The sequence below is a fragment of the Oncorhynchus masou genome, chromosome 33 (genome assembly GCF_036934945.1).
Source record: "Oncorhynchus masou masou isolate Uvic2021 chromosome 33, UVic_Omas_1.1, whole genome shotgun sequence".
NCBI lineage: Eukaryota > Metazoa > Chordata > Actinopteri > Salmoniformes > Salmonidae > Oncorhynchus > Oncorhynchus masou.
The window spans coordinates 11,566,346-11,585,144 of record NC_088244.1 but is presented as its reverse complement, the minus strand read 5'-3'; the positions used below and the strand labels follow the sequence as shown (position 1 = coordinate 11,585,144).

The 18,799-nt window shown below is 44.3% G+C and overlaps 1 protein-coding gene across 1 annotated transcript; it reads right to left on the bottom strand.

The window, feature by feature from the left end:
- Positions 1-645: 645 nt before the first annotated feature.
- LOC135527837 (V-type proton ATPase subunit S1-like protein) lies at positions 646-15,316 on the bottom strand. Its single transcript, XM_064956445.1, has 6 exons — positions 15,165-15,316; positions 2,489-2,544; positions 2,207-2,283; positions 1,730-1,980; positions 1,249-1,543; positions 646-1,144 (listed from the first exon to the last, which is right to left on the bottom strand). The coding sequence occupies exons 1-6, from the start codon at positions 15,263-15,265 to the stop codon at positions 878-880; spliced, it is 1,047 nt and encodes a 348-aa protein (XP_064812517.1). The 5' UTR covers positions 15,266-15,316; the 3' UTR covers positions 646-877.
- Between the last annotated feature and the right edge of the window lie 3,483 nt (positions 15,317-18,799).

Sequence of the window (18,799 nt, the reverse complement as noted above, 5' to 3'; positions counted from 1 at the left end):
AAGTCTACGCCAGGGGCAGGGTGGGAAACCCCAGAGGTTCAGGAGAGCCACAGTGACCAATCTAGTTCACCCCAGCCAGGTGCCAGACCAGTGGTTCCCAAATAGTTTTGTGACATGAACCACCAAAAACCTCTAGAATTCTTGAGATACCCTCCAGATTATCACAAATAAGATTCCAGCTCAAGTACTATGTTAACCCAGTAAGATGTGTCTGTGATTTACCAGTGGGTCCTCACACTCCATTTTAGAAACACTGTGCTAGACGACCTTATTCAATTTATGACAGAGTGCAGCTAATTCAGTGAAAATGCCATGAGATTCGACAAAAGATTCCTTGTATTGGTATGAATTTGGCAATGTGTCAATGCTAGGATGGGGAGTGGGGACTCCACACACCAAAGCCCAGTTATGCTAAGGGGTGAGGGCCCCTATGCAGGCTTGGACGATGGCAGGGTTAGCTCCAGTCATTAACTGTTGAATCGGGTGCTTCAGTGCCTGGCTGAGGTGAAAGCTTGGTGACACTGTGTCCCTCCAGGGCCCCTGGTCTCTTCCTGACCTTCAACCCCACGATCAAGAGGTTTTAACATCCAATAACCTTAGGCAGGAAATGAATGTGAAGGTTCAGGTCAATGAAAAAAGGAAGGATGGTAGACAAACACAGTTTTAATGCTTCAAAAAATGTGAAAGCTTAGTATTGTTAACATGTTAACATGTTGGTCTTATAATAGAGAACAGGCAAAAGCCAACAGGTGAAAATAGTTGTCACTAGTAAACAAACATTTGGAAGCATGGAAAACAGTGTGGGTGCAACTCTTTCCCACTTTCATTCACCAGCATCCACGACTCTCCATCTTCTCCCTCTCTCTTCCTCCCTCTCTCACAGGCAGTTCTTGTCAGGTAGCTCGTACTGCTGTGAGGCCCTACGCTCTAGAGCTTTGCTCAGCCTGCGTGGGAAATACACCATAGCTTTATGTTCCTCATAGCGGTCGATGTGTTTGAGGTGCACCACCATGTGCAGAGCGTAGGCCAGCACCAACAGCAGGATCAGAGAGGTCACCAGGCCCATCAGTATGGCTGGGGTCAGAAAGGTGGCACAGTCACTGGCCGATGCAAACTTATCAGACATGACGTTGAACGCCTGGATCTGCAGAGAGGAAGAGAGGAAATAGGAAATATTACAAGGTGAAGTAAACAAGTTTTTTTTATAGATAAATCAATCAGTCATTAAAAACAGTCAAAGCTCCATACCTGGAAGTCAGTAAACGTGATGTGCCAGTTAGCTGAGGTGTCAGTGTGTGAGCTGGGCACCAGGAGGGTGTCATATTTGTGCTGACTGCTGACATGCTGGCAGTGATAGGAGGAGGTGGCGGGGGCGTACACCTCGCTGGCGTTGAATGTAGCCTCATGTGTCCAGTTGTAGTGGATGTGGACGCTGTCTAAGGTGAACCAGTTCTGCCCTGCCGACTCGTAGAATGTATTGGACATCTGCAACCTGATAACAAGTCCCCTGAGGTCCTCCACATCTCCAAATTTCAGTGATAGCCTGTATACAAAAACAAACTCAAATGTTGATTGAAAAGGACCGGGCCTTTAGTAGGTAGATCCTGAGTGAGATATACATCTCATTGTAACAATATTTTCCTCCATTAATTTAATGTATAATTTAAACGTTTGATAACTACATAGCAGTCGATACAACTCATGGTCGGACATGATTTACAGTACTTACGTAGCCTTCTCCTTGGTGCAGATGGATCCCTTGGTGTCCACAGGGGCGTTGGGTCCGAAGGTCTTCTCCGTCAGGTCTATGAAGGTGTGGTTCTTGTAGCGGACGGCCAGACGCTTGGCTTTGAACAGGATGCAGGGCTTGCCATTGTAGGCAACGCTCAGAGGAGAGTAGGGCCCGAATATGGGGGACTGGAGCAGCTTTCTCTTGCCTTTGTCATGGCCATGCTGGTTGAGGTGGTGCCAGCTGTCCCGCTGCAGAGAGGAGAGGTAGAGGGGAGATTGGATCCATTAATATAATTGATTGACAAGAAACGCCACACACATAGTTTTCACGGTAGTAATAGTAAGACTAGTAAAACAAACTGTAGAGAATCTGAAGAGTGTCCCCTAGGGGGCGATGTGATACTACGATGCACAGGATCAGAGAGAGCGGGGATAGAAAGAGAGCGAGAAGAGAGACAGAGAGAGAGACCTCTACCTTCAGTAATCTTTTGAGTGTGCTTTCCTCAGTGGGCACATAACCCTCAGCCACCAAGCTCATTCCATCAATACCACCTGACACACAGACACACAAATAAAACAGTCAAATACTATTTGGCTAAAATATACTTGCTTACAAATACACTGCCTACCTACATGGACATTGATGCTTCAAGCTGTATGTTTGGGCAGTAATTTTTAAACCGATACTGCATAAACATGTCTAAGACAGGCTTGATTGCGTCAGGCTCATAATCACGAGACATGATTTGTTATTTACCCGCTCTGATTCTCACAGCTGGGTATGCGACCTCTGTAACATAGTCGACTTCTGTGCTGTAAAGACAAGAGAAAATGACAAATGTGGTTAAAAGATGCAGCTACATGTCCGTGCACATATTTTCTCAGAGTTGAAAGAGCAGATTTCAAACCAGCACAAGGCGATATAGGCAAGCTATACTATTAGTGGCCAACCAATGTGTTCTATGTCCCCATACGATACTATACTTTCAGCAGTTCACCTTTTGATCACTAACCAGATCATCATAGCCAATGTCTGCTGAGCATTATGGTAGGGTTGGGAATTGCTAAGAACCTCACGATACAATATCACAATACTTAGGTGGCGATACGATATGTATTGCAATTCTCACGATTATATATGTATTGCGATTCGATACAGTGATTTTATTGCTCACGATGTCTGCTGCAGAGGGACAAGAGAGAGCCATGAGAAAACATGTTTAGATCAGTCATGGAAATAAAAGTGCTGAAAACAAATTCTTTCCCTATTTAAAAAGAAGATGGAGAACAAACTATGAAGGATCAATACTAGAGTTTTGGTGCAGGTACAGCCAACTAGCTATGAAGGAACAATACTGGAGTTTTGGTGCAGGTACAGCCAACTAGCTATGAAGGAACAATACTGGAGTTTTGGTGCAGGTACAGCCAGCTAGCTATGAAGGAACAATACTAGAGTTTTGGTGCAGGTACAGCCAACTAGCTATGAAGGAACAATACTAGAGTTTTGGTGCAGGTACAGCCAACTAGCTATGAAGGAACAATACTAGAGTTTTGGTGCAGGTACAGCCAACTAGCTATGAAGGAACAATACTAGAGTTTTGGTGCAGGTACAGCCAACTAGCTATGAAGGAACAATACTAGAGTTTTGGTGCAGGTACAGCCAACTAGCTATGAAGGAACAATACTAGAGTTTTGGTGCAGGTACAGCCAACTAGCTATGAAGGAACAATACTAGAGTTTTGGTGCAGGTACAGCCAACTAGCTATGAAGGAACAATACTAGAGTTTTGGTGCAGGTACAGCCAACTAGCGAAAATATGATATTGTCAAAAGGATATGATATATTGTCAAAAGTATATTTTACCTTCATTTAACCAGGCAAGTCAGTTAAGAACAAATTTTTATTTTCAAAGACGGCCTAGGAACAGTGGGTTAACTGCCTTGTCAGCTCGGGGATTATGAACTTGCAACCTTCCGGTTGCTAGTCCAACACTCTAACCACTAGGCTACCCTGCCACCCCCCAACAATAATATCCCAGTATGTAACTGTGTAAATGTTTTCCCCACACCACTACCCCACCTCTACCCCACCACTACCCCACCTCTACCCCACCACTACTTTCTGGCGCCAAAAGGCTGGCATGCTGGTGGCAGCTACACATTGGTAATGGGTGGGGCTGGTGGTATATCTCCCCAATACAAAGCTTCTTTTATTTACTATCAAGCCTTGACAATAGCTGTGGCCAACATGCAGTATCAGAGGATAAACACAATCATTTGACAGTATAGTTGTGATTGGTCAGCTTTGTATTGTCCTGTCCTGCCCAGGCTGATCATGCAGTAGAGCTGGGACGAAAATGATTGACGCCGACAATTTATCGAGGACATTTTACTGATACCGATAATCCCAATAAATAGTCTACTAGAGAAATGTGAAGTTTAAAGGAAATAAGTCTGCTAATATGGGCTAATGGTACTGTCACACCCTGACCTCAGAGACTTTTTATTTCTCTATTTGGTTAGGTCGGGGCGTGATTTGGGTGGGCATTTTAGTTTTTCTATTTCTTTGTTGGCCGGGTATGGTTCCCAATCAGAGGCAGCTGTCTATCGTTGTCTCTGATTGGGGATCATACTTAGGTAGCCTTTTTTCCACCTTTAGTTTGTGGGATCTTGATTTTGTATAGGTGCTGTGTAGCCTGTAGAACTTTATGTTTGGTTTGTATTTTTTTTCTTTTCTCTGTGTTCATTTTAAATAAAGTAAGATGTTCGTCTACCACGCTGCACCTTGGTCTAATTCATCTCTAAACGTACATAACAGGTACAATTGATAGTAACAACATTCAAAGTAGTAGTATTTTTAAAATGTAATTTACCTTTATTTAACTAGGCAAGTCAGTTGAGAACAAATTCTTATTTTCAATGAGGGTCTAGGAACAGTGGGTTAACTTATTCATGGGCAGAATGACAGATTTTTACCTTGTCAGCTCGGGATTCGATTTGACAACCTTCCGGTTACTAGTCCAATGCTCTAACCACTAGGCTACCTGTCGCCCCGTAGTAGTAGTGCTAATGGTATGGTAATATATAAAAGTAGGGTAACAAGTGTACATGAATGTTATAAACGTATGGTTATATTTATCGTGATAATTATGTCAATTTATCCATAACGACCAGCTTTACCATGCAGGCTAGGCTGTCTGTGGCTTAAACCCCCAGTGGTTCATCTCAATCCGTGTGTGTGTGGGTGGGGGACTTGGTTAGATTATGAGTTTGAATACCTTGCCTCTGCTCAGCATGCAGTGAACTTACAGACAGGCTGTACAGTCAGTACCCAGACCTGATCAGTACCCAGAACTGATCAGCACCCAGACCTGATCAGGCTGGTGTCAAAACTAAGGCACCCAATTCCTTTAAAGTCTCACTCTCCTTTTCAACTCATTTATCACCTGATTTACTGAACAAAGGCTCATCTTAATAGGTGGTACAGGTATCCTCATAACATGGTACAAGTGTGTGGGGGGGGGGGGCTATTCTAATACTCCTCTATTGTTCCTCAAGCACTGGGGGGGCCTATGACATCACAGTGCACCCATCAGACCAACTCATTGAATGGACATCTTGAAGTTTGCAGTTGTGTATAAAAAAACAAACACTATTTTTCTCAAAACAGGTATTTTTTTAGTCTTAAGTCTGTGTACATTACCATATTTATACATGAGGTATTGTTTTTCAACAGGAAAAGGAAAATAAATAGCTGGAATGCTTTTAGGCATAGATAAAGAACAACCACAGTGCAGATTCACTCCGAGGGTTTGCCCTATATTTTAAGCACTTCATACGTTGTTTTTGCATCAATATCGAATGACAATGTCTGTGAGAGGAATAGCTTGCAGGGACTGTTGAGTGTAGCTTTTAACCCAATTGACAACTCGGTGTAAAGTAAACATTGTGAGTGAACTTGCTATGAGGTTTGCCTTTAATTCAATTCAATTCAAGGGCTTTATATTGGCATGGGAAACATATGTTAACATTGCCAAAGCAAGTGAAATAGATAATAAACAAAAGTGAAATAAACCAAAATTAACAGTAAACATTACACTCACACAAGTTCCAAAATAATAGAGACATTTCAAATGGCATATTAATTAAGTCTCTATATAGTGTTGTAACAAAGTGCAAATAAATACAAGTACAAAAGTACATTTTAAATAAATCAACATAAATATGGGTTGTATTTACAATGGTGTTTGTTCTTCACTGGTTGCCCTTTTCTTGTGGAACCTTTATCTATGCTTTGCTTGACTGAATTGGGCCCTATAGTACGTTGTGCAGAAGTAGCTGGGATGTTCACTTACATAGGCCTTTACTCTTTGTTGGACTTCACTGTCTGAACACTACCAGGTACTAGACAGATAAGCTGTTTAATACCCTGATCAGCTGGAGCTCAAGAAATTATATTTGATTTAGAATCATTTCCTCTGGGGTAGCTATCCATCTGGGGAATTTAATACCCTAGTCTTGGGCATGTCTGTGTTGTTACTCATCTGCTGTTATCAGACAGTAACCTGCCAGTAACATGGCTCTGTGCACTTGTCCACCTGGCTCAAGACTATAGGATCTGGGTTCAGGAAGGGATATCCGAAAGGCACTCCCCACTGGGCACAGATGATAGTTCAATGTCTAGTTTTGATAAACATTTGATTGAGTTATCTAACGTGAATTCAAAGTAAAACCAACAAATATTTGAATCAGCTCATTGCATTTAGATGAAGGCTGGATGAAAAAAAAAAGTATTTGTCTCATTCATTTACTTTTTGCAAATCCCATCAGTTTTCCATGTTGACTCAATGTCATCACATTGATATGTTTTGTTGAAATGACGTGGAAACAACGTTGATTCAACCAACTTGTGCCCAGTGTGACATGGTCTAGTGATTACCAACCCTATTTCTAGAGAGCTGTAACAAACGCTGTTGTTCAGGAACAGTTAAATGGTCTGAGGCAGTTTGCTCTGGTGCTATTGCCTCGGGCCCGGTTTCCCAAAAGCATCTTAAAGCAAAGGTCATCGTTAGAACCTTCGTAGTAGCACCGTTAAATCTGCGAGCTAAGAGCATCGTTAAAACCATCGTTACTAAACTTGCACTTGAAAACGCTCGTTATTTACCGACTCCCTAAGATCACTAGTAGAACAGCTAAGTGCGTCGTTAGATGCTTTTTTTGCCCTTCCATGTCACTTTATTCACAGAAGATCTCTGCTAAACATAGAATGAAGAAGTTTATCTGTCTGGCGGTGACTGCCGATAACTGCAGAACGAAGTTAATTAACTACAAATACAAAGTTGCCAAAGTCTTTGCAATTGTTATAAACAAGTGAATAATAGAAATCTGTAGGAACAATGCATAATTAAAACACTTGCAAACTTAAATTCCATCGCTATCGGGAAACCTGGCCCAGGTAAAGCAAGCTTGGACTTGACATATATAATTGGTGGGGCTGTTGCTCAAGTCAAGGACAATTACTAGTCTTATTATAACAGGCTTAGTTAGTTCTGAGAAGTGAGCTGTTAGCAGTCGGGGACAAGAGGGGTTGCTTTTCAGGATCCGTTAGATTAGAAAAAGGTCAACCTAGTATCAGTTAGCATCCTTCCAGGAGGTCAGGTGGACACACCAGGGGAAGTTCCTGCCAGGCGAGGGGCAACTCATTGCCAGCCCACCTGACTGAGGGATCAGGATTAGTGTAGGGGTGGAACACAGGAGCAGCGTCTCTGGGGTTAAAAACAGTTTAGTGCCAGGAGAGCACCCGGATGCACCGAGAGCTCTCCAGGTCCAAGCTAGCCGTTTCACATCCGTTACACCAGGAGAGCACCAGGATGCACCGAGAGCTCTCCAGGTCCAAGCTAGCCGTTTCACATCCGTTACACCAGGAGAGCACCAGGATGCACCGAGAGCTCTCCAGGTCCAAGCTAGCCGTTTCACACCCGTTACACCAGGAGAGCACCAGGATGCACCGAGAGCTCTCCAGGTCCAAGCTAGCCGTTTCACATCCGTTACACCAGGAGAGCACCAGGAGAGCACCAGGATGCACCGAGAGCTCTCCAGGTCCAGCTGCATGACAAGAAGAGAGATTAGACCATGAGTGGCTATTCTTATCCTCGAAAAGCCTGTATGGGTCCAGGCGTTTGTTCCAGCCAAGCAATCGACCTACATGTGATTCAACATATTAACTAATCATAGGCTTCAACCAAGCTGGCTTTGATTAGTTGGGGAAAGAGTAAGGCACTATTTGTGGAGAACAGTAGATAATAGGACCATGCACATTGGGGACAATTGGAAGAGCTACCTGTCATGCCTATTTCCTGACTTCTTTGCCCTATGACCTACGTGTCTAATCCTTTATCATCCTTTATCTTATTCTAGCTACATGTTAGGAAGCAGAGTTACAATGTCTAAACATGCACAGAGGTTGCAGAAAGGGTACAACAGCCTAATTGTCTAGTTTTGTTTCCAAACAGAGGAGAGTTGATGAACTTAAGGTACATTTAATTGGTATTTATTTAGACGTAGGGATGCACAACAACAGCATGGTGTTTCTCTACCTTTTAGTAGATTAACATTTTTAGAAGAAAATAATCTTGCTATTTCGTATTTATTTAGCAAAAAGTGTTGTCCTTTTCATTTACAGAAACAGAAAAAATACCACTGATGAACTCAATGCCTTTCAGACCAGGCGGTCTTCTGCAGACAGTGGCACCCTGCTGCTGATGGCGCGCGTTTACTTACACATAATTAAATACGCAAATGTGTACTTCATTAATGTTCCTTAATTAAGCAAGGTCACCTTCTTTTGGTTGTTTGGATTACCTGCCCCCCCCCCCCCCCCTGGAGCACATTTCCTAATGTCCCCGTTGCCTTTATTGACCCAGAACTTTCTGATTGGATGGGCTGTCATGATAATGAACACATGGTTTCCAAGTATTTGATGGCTTTTCTATCCCATTTCAACCATTACCATAAGCTCATCCTCCAATTTTCTCATCCACCAGCCGCCACTATTGTGACGATAGTGTCCCTTGTAGTCTACCTTTGGTCCTCTCCATTGCGCACACTATGTAGAGTAAGCTGCTGTTCTGTGTATGAATCAAATTACGATGGAGGTTAGCTTCTCTGATTCAGGCTACAGTAGATCTAATGTAGACTGAGCTTACCCTAAAATGGAGGTGCTGAGATAATGATGTTGGAAGTTGATGTGTTGGATTCTTGATGTGTGCATGCCCTAGTAGTGCCGTGGTGCCGTTTGGCAGTTTGACCTGGCATGTGAGACTGTGATAGCGTGCCAGGCTGGTTGACGTCTGTGACTTATCACCTGTGTCTGTTCTCCTGCCCAGACACCCAGCGTAAAATAAACAGACGCATAACAACGCGGCCACTCAATAAAAACATCCCACCTGATTTACACCCAATATGCATAGAATGTAACTAAATCAACACAGGGACCTAAGGCGCCGAATGACACTAAAGACCTCATTTTACCCTCAACTACACTAATAGGTCCTCCATCAGCCCGGTTTCCTAAACTCCACAGCTCCACACACGAGTGAATACCCAGGCTTCAGCTGGCAGGAAGAGACTGCCTTGCAAGTGTTTGTATATAAACGCAAGTAAGCCCCGTCGTTTGTTCCTGTGCCAGTTTGGCCAGGTCAGCTGCAACCCTGTTACTGGCTGACCCTGCCACACGGAGCCCGAGTGCTGAACAGGCCCTTTATATAATCAAAGCTATTCCACAGCCACTCCTTGGCTCACCTCACAGAGGCACTCATCAACACAAGAAGACAAACACACATTTATATTTTAGTAATTTAGCAGACTTTCTTATCCAGAGCACTTGCTTTAAAGTGCTTTGCTCAAGGGTACACCAATAGATTTCTCACCTAGTCGGCTTTAAAACCAGCGCCCTTTCGGTTACCCTTTCGGTTACCCTTTCGGTTACTGACCTAATGCACTTGACCGCTAGGCTACCTGCCACCAGGACACACAGGGACACATGGACCCACTGTCATACAGAAGGAACAGGCGCATATAAACTATACGCACTAGCATCTGCATATTCAAATATACCAAGAGTCATACACCTGTCCAGACATACAGACATTCATGGAGATGTACTCTATACCATGCACCCATTCACACACAAACATACATTGATAAACGATAACACAAACAACAGAACGATACACATACACTCTCTACTGGGCTGAGTTGGATATGCTGGAGCAGGTGTGGTACGCATCAAACAGTAAACAGGACAAGCCCGCTCTGCCAATGCAGTGACTCTGTTCAAAAGCACTGCTCTACAGAGATGGAGATTGGTACCTTAATGAACTCTCAGCGTCTCCTACCTCTCTGGGCCTCTTTCTACCTCTGCCTTATACATCAAGTAGTTTACCAGGATATGTTTCAATTGTCATCTGTTTTACTTACCCTTCATTTATTCAGGGAAGCCTCGTTGAGGTTGTAACCTGTGTTATTTACCCTTCATTTATTCAGGGAAGCCTCGTTGAGGTTGTAACCTGTGTTATTTACCCTTCATTTATTCAGGGAAGCCTCGTTGAGGTTGTAACCTGTGTTATCCTGGTCAGGAGGCATTTTTATCACTAAGCACCAATATCCTGTCTGCGTTACTCCTTCCTACATGCCTTTGATACGTTAATTGTACCTGCAGGTGATGACTAATAATAGACTATTAGAGCAGATTAAGTCTAAAGCGTTTAGAGAGACTCTAAGGTCCCCTGCTGCTACTCAGGTGGCTGTGTTTACATGCTTAAGAACTGACCTCAGGACAGATTTGGAGGTGTGATAAATATAGTGAGGTCTGCTTGGGATCAGGATTCAGAACCCTGCACCTGGTCAAGATTAAGTTAATCAGAAAATAGTCCTCTGTTTTATGAGTACTTTGATAAGAGAGGTAAAACATTAGGAACAAAAAGAGAATGTATGAATCAGTATGAACGCAGCCAACAAGTGCTCAGCATATGTGGGAACACCTTCAAGACTGTTGGAAAGGCATTCCTCATGAAGCTGGTTGAGAGAATGCCAAGAGTGTGCAAAGCTGTCATCAAGGCAAAGGGTGGTTGTCACACCCTGACCATAGTTTGCTTTGTATATTTCTATGTTTTGTTTGGTCAGGGTGTGATCTGAGTGGGAATTCTATGTTGTGTGTCTAGTTTGTCTGTTTCTGTGTTTGGCCTGATATGGTTCTCAATCAGAGGCAGGTGTTAATCATTGTCTCTGATTGAGAACCATATTTAGGTAGCCTGTTTGGTGTTGGGTTTTGTGGGTGATTGTTCCTGTCTCTGTGTTTGCACCAGATCTGGCTGTTTTGGTTTTTCACATTTCTGGGTTTTGTTAGTCTATTCATGTATAGTTTCTTTATTAAAGAACCATGAGTAATAACCACGCTGCGTTTTGGTCCGCCTCTCCTTCGACACAAGAGAACCATTAGAGAATCACCCACCACAACAGGACCAAGCGGCGTGGTGACAGGCAGTGGCAGCAGGAGCAGCGCAAGGAGAACTGGACATGGGAGGATGAGTTGGACGGTAAAGGACCCTAGGCACAGCCAGGAGAATATCGCCGCCCCAAGGAAGAGCTGGAGGTGGAGAAGGCGGAGAGGCGCTGGTATGAGGAGGCAGCACGGCGGCGTGGATGGAAGCCCGAGAGTCAGCCCCAAAAATGTCTTGGGGGTGGCACACAGGAAGTGTGGCGAAGTCAGGTAGGAGACCTGCGCCAACTTCCTGTGCTTACCGAGGGGCGAGAGAGACCAGGCAGGCACCGTGTTATGCTGTGAAGCACATGGTGTCCCCAGTGCGGGTGCATAGCCCAGTGCGGTACATTCCAGCTCCGCGTATCGGCCGGGCTAGAGTGGGCATCGAGCCAAGTGCCATGAAGCCGGCTCTACGCATCTGGTCTCCAGTGCGTCTCCTTAGGCTAGCTTACATGGCACCAGCCTTGCGCACGGTGTCCCCGGTTCGCCTGCATAGCCCAGTGCGGGCTATTCCACCTCGCCGCACTGGCAGGGCGACCGGGAGCATTCAACCGGGTAAAGTTGGGCAGGCTCGGTGCTCAAGAGCTCCAGTGCGCCTGCACGGTCCGGTCTATCCGGTACCACCTCCATGCACCAGCCCTCCGGTGGCAGCCCCCCGAACCAGGCTGTCTCTCCGTCTCATCCCTACAGCTGCTCCCGCCTGTCCAGTGCTTCCAGAGCCATCCTCCTCTCCGGCGCTGCCGGAGTGTCCCGCCTGTCCGGCGCTGCCGGAGTGTCCCGCCTGTCCGGCGCTGCCGGAGTGTCCCGCCTGTCCTGGCACTGCCGGAGCCCCTCAGCCCAGAGGCGCCAGAGCTTCCGCCCCTCTGTCCCGAGCTGCCCCTCTGTCCCGAGCTGCCCCTCTGTCCAGTGGGGTCATTTAGAAGGGTCGCCGTGGTTAGGAGGCCACGGAAGCGGACAATGTGGAGGACTAAGACTATGGTGAAGTGGGGGCCACGTCCAGCACCAGAGCCGCCACCGCGGACAGATGCCCACCCAGACTCTCCCCAATAGGTTCAGGTTTTGCGGCCGGAGTCCGCACCTTGGGAGGGGGGTACTGTCACACCCTGACCATAGTTTGCTTTGTATGTTTCTATGTTTTGTTTGGTCAGGGTGTGATCTGAGTGGGCATTCTATGTTGTGTGTCTAGTTTGTCTGTTTCTGTGTTTGGCCTGATATGGTTCTCAATCAGAGGCAGGTGTTAGTCATTGTCTCTGATTGGGAACCATATTTATGTAGCCTGTTTGGTGTTGGGTTTTGTGGGTGATTGTTCCTGTCTCCGTGTTTGCACCAGATAGGGCTGTTTTGGTTTTTCACATTTCTTGGTTTTGTTAGTCTATTAATGTGTAGTTTCTTTATTAAAGAGCCATGAGTAATAACCACGCTGCGTTTTGGTCCGCCTCTCCTTCGACACAAGAAAACCGTTACAGTGGTTACTTTGAAGAATCTCAAATATAAAATATATTTTGATTTCTTTAACACGTTTTTGGTTACTACATGATTCCATATGAGTTATTTAATAGTTTTGATGTCTTCACTATTGTTCTACAATGTAGAAAATAGTAAAAATAAAGGAAAACCCTTGAATGAGTAGGTGTCTAAACTTTTGACTAGGACTGTATGTTTTACAGGTAAGTTTAAGATAACAGGCATGTTGAATGTTCATCAGTTAAACGGAATTGTGATGTTGGACATGGCTCTAGTCCGGAGTCTATAGCTACCCTACTGTAGGTTTACACTCCAACCCTGTTCCTGGAGAGCTACCATCCTGAAGGTTTTCACTCCAACCCTAATCTAGCGCACCTGATTCTAATAATTAGCTGGTTGATGAACGGAATCAGGTTTGTTACAATTGGGGTTGGAGTGTAAACCTACAGGAGGGTAGCTCTCCAGGAACAGGTTTGGGTGTAAACCTACAGGAGGGTAGCTCTCCAGGAACAGGTTTGGGGTGTAAACCTACAGGACGGTAGCTCTCCAGGAACAGGGTTGTAGAGCCCTGGTCTAGCTAATAACATTCCTATTGAAACTCTAAAGCTACCCTTCTACAATACCTTTCATATGGATCTTTCTCTACCATCCTACTCTTCCCCCTGAATGTACACTTCTGTCTCTATGAACCTCTAGCCAGTGAATATAGATCTTTGAAATTAAAGGCAGTTCTTTTTATATAACAGAATTTCAGTTTGTGGCAGAGCAGAGCGGAACCAATATACTGTATGTAGTAAGACAGACAAACACATGGGAGAACTATATAAGTTATTGTCTTCTGTTTGTTTTGAAGATGCAGGTTTAACTTTTGAAAGATAGAAGAAAGTAATGCAACTAAGGTAGCTGATGGTCAAAGCCACGAGAAAACAAAGAATTAGTCAAGCCTGTTGACATTGACTCATTTAGCATGGAAATACAGTATATACAATTACAGCGATACAGAATGTATTTGTCTGGTTGTGTAAACATTTCTATAATATGTGAAACTATTCATTGGAAACAAACATAAGTATACTGTCCCGATAATTGTTTAGTTGAAGAGCCAAGCGAAAATTGCCAAAATATTCACATCTGAAATATTTGTATTTTATTTAACTAGGCAAGTCAGTTAAGAACAACAGATTTTTATCTTGTTAGCTCAGGGATTCAATCTAGCAACCTTTTGGTTATTGGCCCAATGCTCTAACCACAAGGCTACCTGCCGCCCCCATGAATATCAACAGAAAACCATTAGAATCCTCACAACAACCAGTAGTTCTGAATGTAGTATTGATTGTAATTGTTATATAGTGAATACAACTGTAATGTTATGAAGTTTATCTCCAAGAGAGTAAGTATAATGCCTCAACATTTCCCCCCCCCTCCCCCCTTTGTGGTGCTGAGAAAAAATCATCCTCTGCCATCAATGATCAAAATTCCATGCAGAGGTAAACATTGAGTCCTGCACCTTTCCTAACGTCAATGCCCCTAGCAGCAGTGTTGACAAAGGCCCTCTCTCGCTCTCTCACTTTCTCTCTTGCTCTCTCTCTCTCTCTGAGACAGGTCTGTACTGCCTGGGTTTGGCCTCTGAATATTTAATCTTGCTCCATCTGACCTGCAGGACCGTGTGTACGCAGACAAGACCGAGTAGCATCCACCTTCTCACCCTTCTTTTTCTCTCTCTCTTTCTCCCCCTCTCTCTTCCTCTTTCTCTTCATCTGTAAACAGAGCCCAACAGACCAGCCCTTCCTCTCCTCTGTCCCATCCCTTTGTTTTGTTCCTCCTCTCCCCTCCTTTCCATTGTCCTGGCCTTATTTACCTGGCCTTCCATTGTCCTGGCCTTATTTACCTGCTCCATGCCAGGCAGACAACAGCCGTGTGATCAATGACAAATGCCTGATGCATGCTAAAATAGACACAACCATACAGTATCCGACCACAGATTCAACAACGCTTTTACAGCAGCATCGTTGTCAGATCTGATGCCTTGTGTATTTAAGTAGAGATAGGGAGAGAGACAGAGAGACAGGAAGGGAGAGAGACAGAGAGACAGGAAGGGAGAGAGACAGAGAGACAGGAAGGGAGAGAGACAGAGAGACAGGAAGGGAGAGAGACAGAGAGACAGGAATGGAGAGAGACAGAGAGACAGGAAAGGAGAGAGTGAGGGAGAGAGACAGAGAGACAGGAAGGGAGAGAGTGAGGGAGAGAGAAAGAAAGACAGAGAGAGACAGGAAGGAAGAGAAGGGGAGGGAGACAGAGGGAAGAAGAAAGAAAGAAAGATAGAAAGAGAGGGAGGGAGGGAGGAAGAAAGACCCTTGTTGCACATCAGCCTCCCAGCATCCTTGGACCCCCCTCCCCAATCTCTCTCCCAAATCACAGAGGGTATTTACCTTCTCTCTAGGAGTGCAGGCACTTGATCAAAGGACAGGGTGGGCTGGCTGAGGGCAGACAGCAAGGCAGAGGAGAGCAGGAGGAACGCGTGTGCAGCCATTGAGACAATGAGAGGAGACTGCCGCTGGTGAGCTCCGCTTCATTATCTGCTCTCCTTCCCTGTATCGCCAGCCACTTAGCTCACTGACAGACAGCCGTAGCAGCCAGTCACAACGCAGGAGAAGAGATCAATGTGCGTCATACTCACACAGTCACACAGCCCCTCCCTTCCACCTCTCCCTCCCTTCTCCCGTCTCTGTCATCCTCCCTATTTTTCTCTCTCTCGTTCTCCCTCTCTCATGCAAGCATAGCTGCAGGCAAACCCTAAGTATAGACAGGCTTATTATCCCCCCCATCCCCATATACCTACTCCAGACCAATAATGTACATGAAACATACATAAACACATGCACACACAGAGAAAGAGAGGAAAAAAACAATCACCTGGGAATGTCAAGGTCAGAATGTGTAGGAGGACAGGACAGGATGTTAACATTATTTTACTGGGAGGCAAAAAAAGCTATGAGTGCATGATCTAGATCCCCAGTGGGTGTACTGCCACAATAGCTGAAATAATTCACTTGATCTCTGCGTTGTTGTGAGCACAGGAGGCCCGGGGCAGAGGAAATGGTCCACTGAGGCTGAATATGTGTATGATAGAAACAGCTGAACAGCTAAGGGACTAAATGTGGATCATACAACCCGAGTGGCCTGATGACTCAATGTCCTCATTTTTTGATGGTTTCTATTTTTATTCTATTTCCTGTCAATAAGATATGGTTGGATGATTTGTCTGACACATTTTTGTTATTTGTATTTCTCTGCTGCTTTCTCACATTTATGTTATGTGTTATGAGCAATAATGTGTATCAAATACTGTGTATCAAATACTGTGTATTAAATACTGTGGATCAAATACTGTGGATCAAATACTGTGGATCAAATGCTGTGTATTAAATACTGTGTATTAAATACTGTGTATCAAATAGTGTGGATCAAATACTGTGGATCAAATACTGTGTATCAAATACTGTGTATTAAATACTGTGTATCAAATACTGTGGATCAAATACTGTGGATCAAATACTGTGGATCAAATACTGTGGATCAAATACTGTGGATCAAATACTGTGGATCAAATACTGTGGATCAAATGTTGTGGATCAAATACGGTACATAGAAATATGTACAGGTTAAGTGTAAATCACGTATATGTACGGGAAGGTGCTATTCACATACCTATTGGGAAATGAAATAGGAACTCCAGGAATATTCTATAGAAATTAGATAACAGAATTTAACAGTTAGATAAGGGATGTTTTGTTCAAGTTTTTTGTAGATTGTCTTTGCCATTGAAGAATACATTAATTCATTCTATGTTTACTTACTCTTAACCTTCCTAAATCTAGGTTGCCCCTCTGAGATTAAAAAGAGAAATCTCTTTAATGAATAGAGCAGAGTCCTTGGCAGAAAGAGGGTCGAGACTCTTGATCTTCTTGAGAATGACGTGCCTGGGTTTCTCTGAGCGGGCCATGCCAGATCGGGGAAGTGTGTGTGTGTGTGTGTGTGTGTGTGTGTGTGTGTGTGTGTGTGTGTGTGTGTGTGTGTGTGTGTGTGTGTGTGTGTGTGTGTGTGTGTGTGTGTGTGTGTGTGTGTGTGTGTGTGTGTGTGTGTGTGTGTGTGTGTAAAGGCTGGGACAGGTCAGTCAGATAGGCACTAACAGGAGTTGACTAAAGCCTGTCTCAGCCTTCTCTCTGTTCTTACTTATCTATCACACCAACATACCAGATTGTCTCTATAATGCCAAAGATAAGGTACAGTAGACTGTAGTTTGCTCACAGTCCAACCAAAGTGAAACTCCAGCCACAAAGCAAAGTGGATCCACTGGATCTATATAATATGTTTGATGAAAAAGAGACACCTTTTTTATTTCTCATGTGAAATAGAGGATCATTTAAAATGTTGCCATTGAAATGGGTTTTATTCCTCATGCGAAACAGAAGATCATTGTCACACCAGCCTTCACTTTGGCTCCCCCTCCTGTCTAGCTCAGGCCTTCAAGCTGCTGCCGAACCTGCTGCTGGCAAACGCCCTTCACTCATCAACTCCCGGACATGTCTCGTCATCATTACACACCCCTGGTTCCAATCGCCACTCAATCACTGTATATATACTCCCACTGTCATTTGTCGGTCATTGTACATTTGACTTATTTTCCTGAGAGGAATCTCTCCTACTATTTCCTGAGTACTTTATTATTTTGCACTTTGGGTTTCATCCTGCTTTTATTTATATAGTGCTTTAATTAACTCAGTAGTTCTAAACCTGCGACTGCCTACTCCTCTCTACACTTGTGACAATCATTTGACATGTTGTTATTGAAGTGGTTTTAATCCTGGTGAAATAGAGGTTCATTTGACATGTCAAATACTGTATACTACTGGCCTTTCTTTGGACACTGTGTTAACAACCCTCCAGATGAGCTTCAATGCAATACAACTCTCCTTCCGTGGCCTCCAATTGCTCTTAAATGCAAGTTAAACTAACTAACTCTTCAACCGATCGCTGCCTGCACCTGCCTACCCGTCCAGCATCACTACTCTGGACGGTTCTGACTTAGAATATGTGGACAACTACAAATACCTAGGTGTCTGGTTAGACTGTAAACTGTCCTTCCAGACTCACATCAAACTTCTCAAATCCAAAGTTAAATCTAGAATTGGCTTCCTATTTCGTAACAAAGCCTCCTTCACTCATGCTGCCAAACATACCCTTGTAAAACTGACCATCCTACCGATCCTCGACTTCAGCGACGACGTCATTTACAAAATGGCCTCCAATACCCTACTGAATAAATTGGATGCAGTCTATCACAGTGCCATCCGTTTTGTCACCAAAGCCCCATAAACTACCCACCACTGCGACCTGTACGCTCTCGTTGGCTGGCCCTCGCTTCATACTCGTCGCCAAACCCACTGGCTCCATGTCATCTACAAGACCCTGCTAGGTAAAGTCCCTCCTTATCTCAGCTCGCTGGTCACCATAGCAGCACCCACCTGTAGCACTCGCTCCAGCAGGTATATCTCTCTGGTCACCCCCAAAAACAATTCTTCCTTTGGCCTCCTCTCCTTCCAGTTCTCTGCTGCCAATGACTGGAACGAACTGCAAAAATCTCTGACACTGGAAACACTTATCTCCCTCACGAGCTTTAGGCAACAGCTATCAGAGCAGCTCACAGATTACTGCACCTGTACACAGCCCATCTATAATTTAGCCCAAACATCTACCCCTTCCCCTACTGTATTTATTTCTTTATTTTTTTTGCTCCTTTGCACCCCATTATTTCTATCTCTACTTTGCACAGTCATCCACTGCCAATCAACCATTCCAGTGTTTTACTTGCTATATTGTATTTACTTTGCCACCATGCCCTTTTTTGCCTTTACCTCCCTTATCTCACCTCATTTGCTCACATCGTATATAGACTTGTTTCTACTGTATTATTGACTGTATGTTTGTTTTACTCCATGTGTAACTCTGTGTTGTTGTACATGTTGAACTGCTTTGCTTTATCTTGGCCAGGAAGCAATTGAAA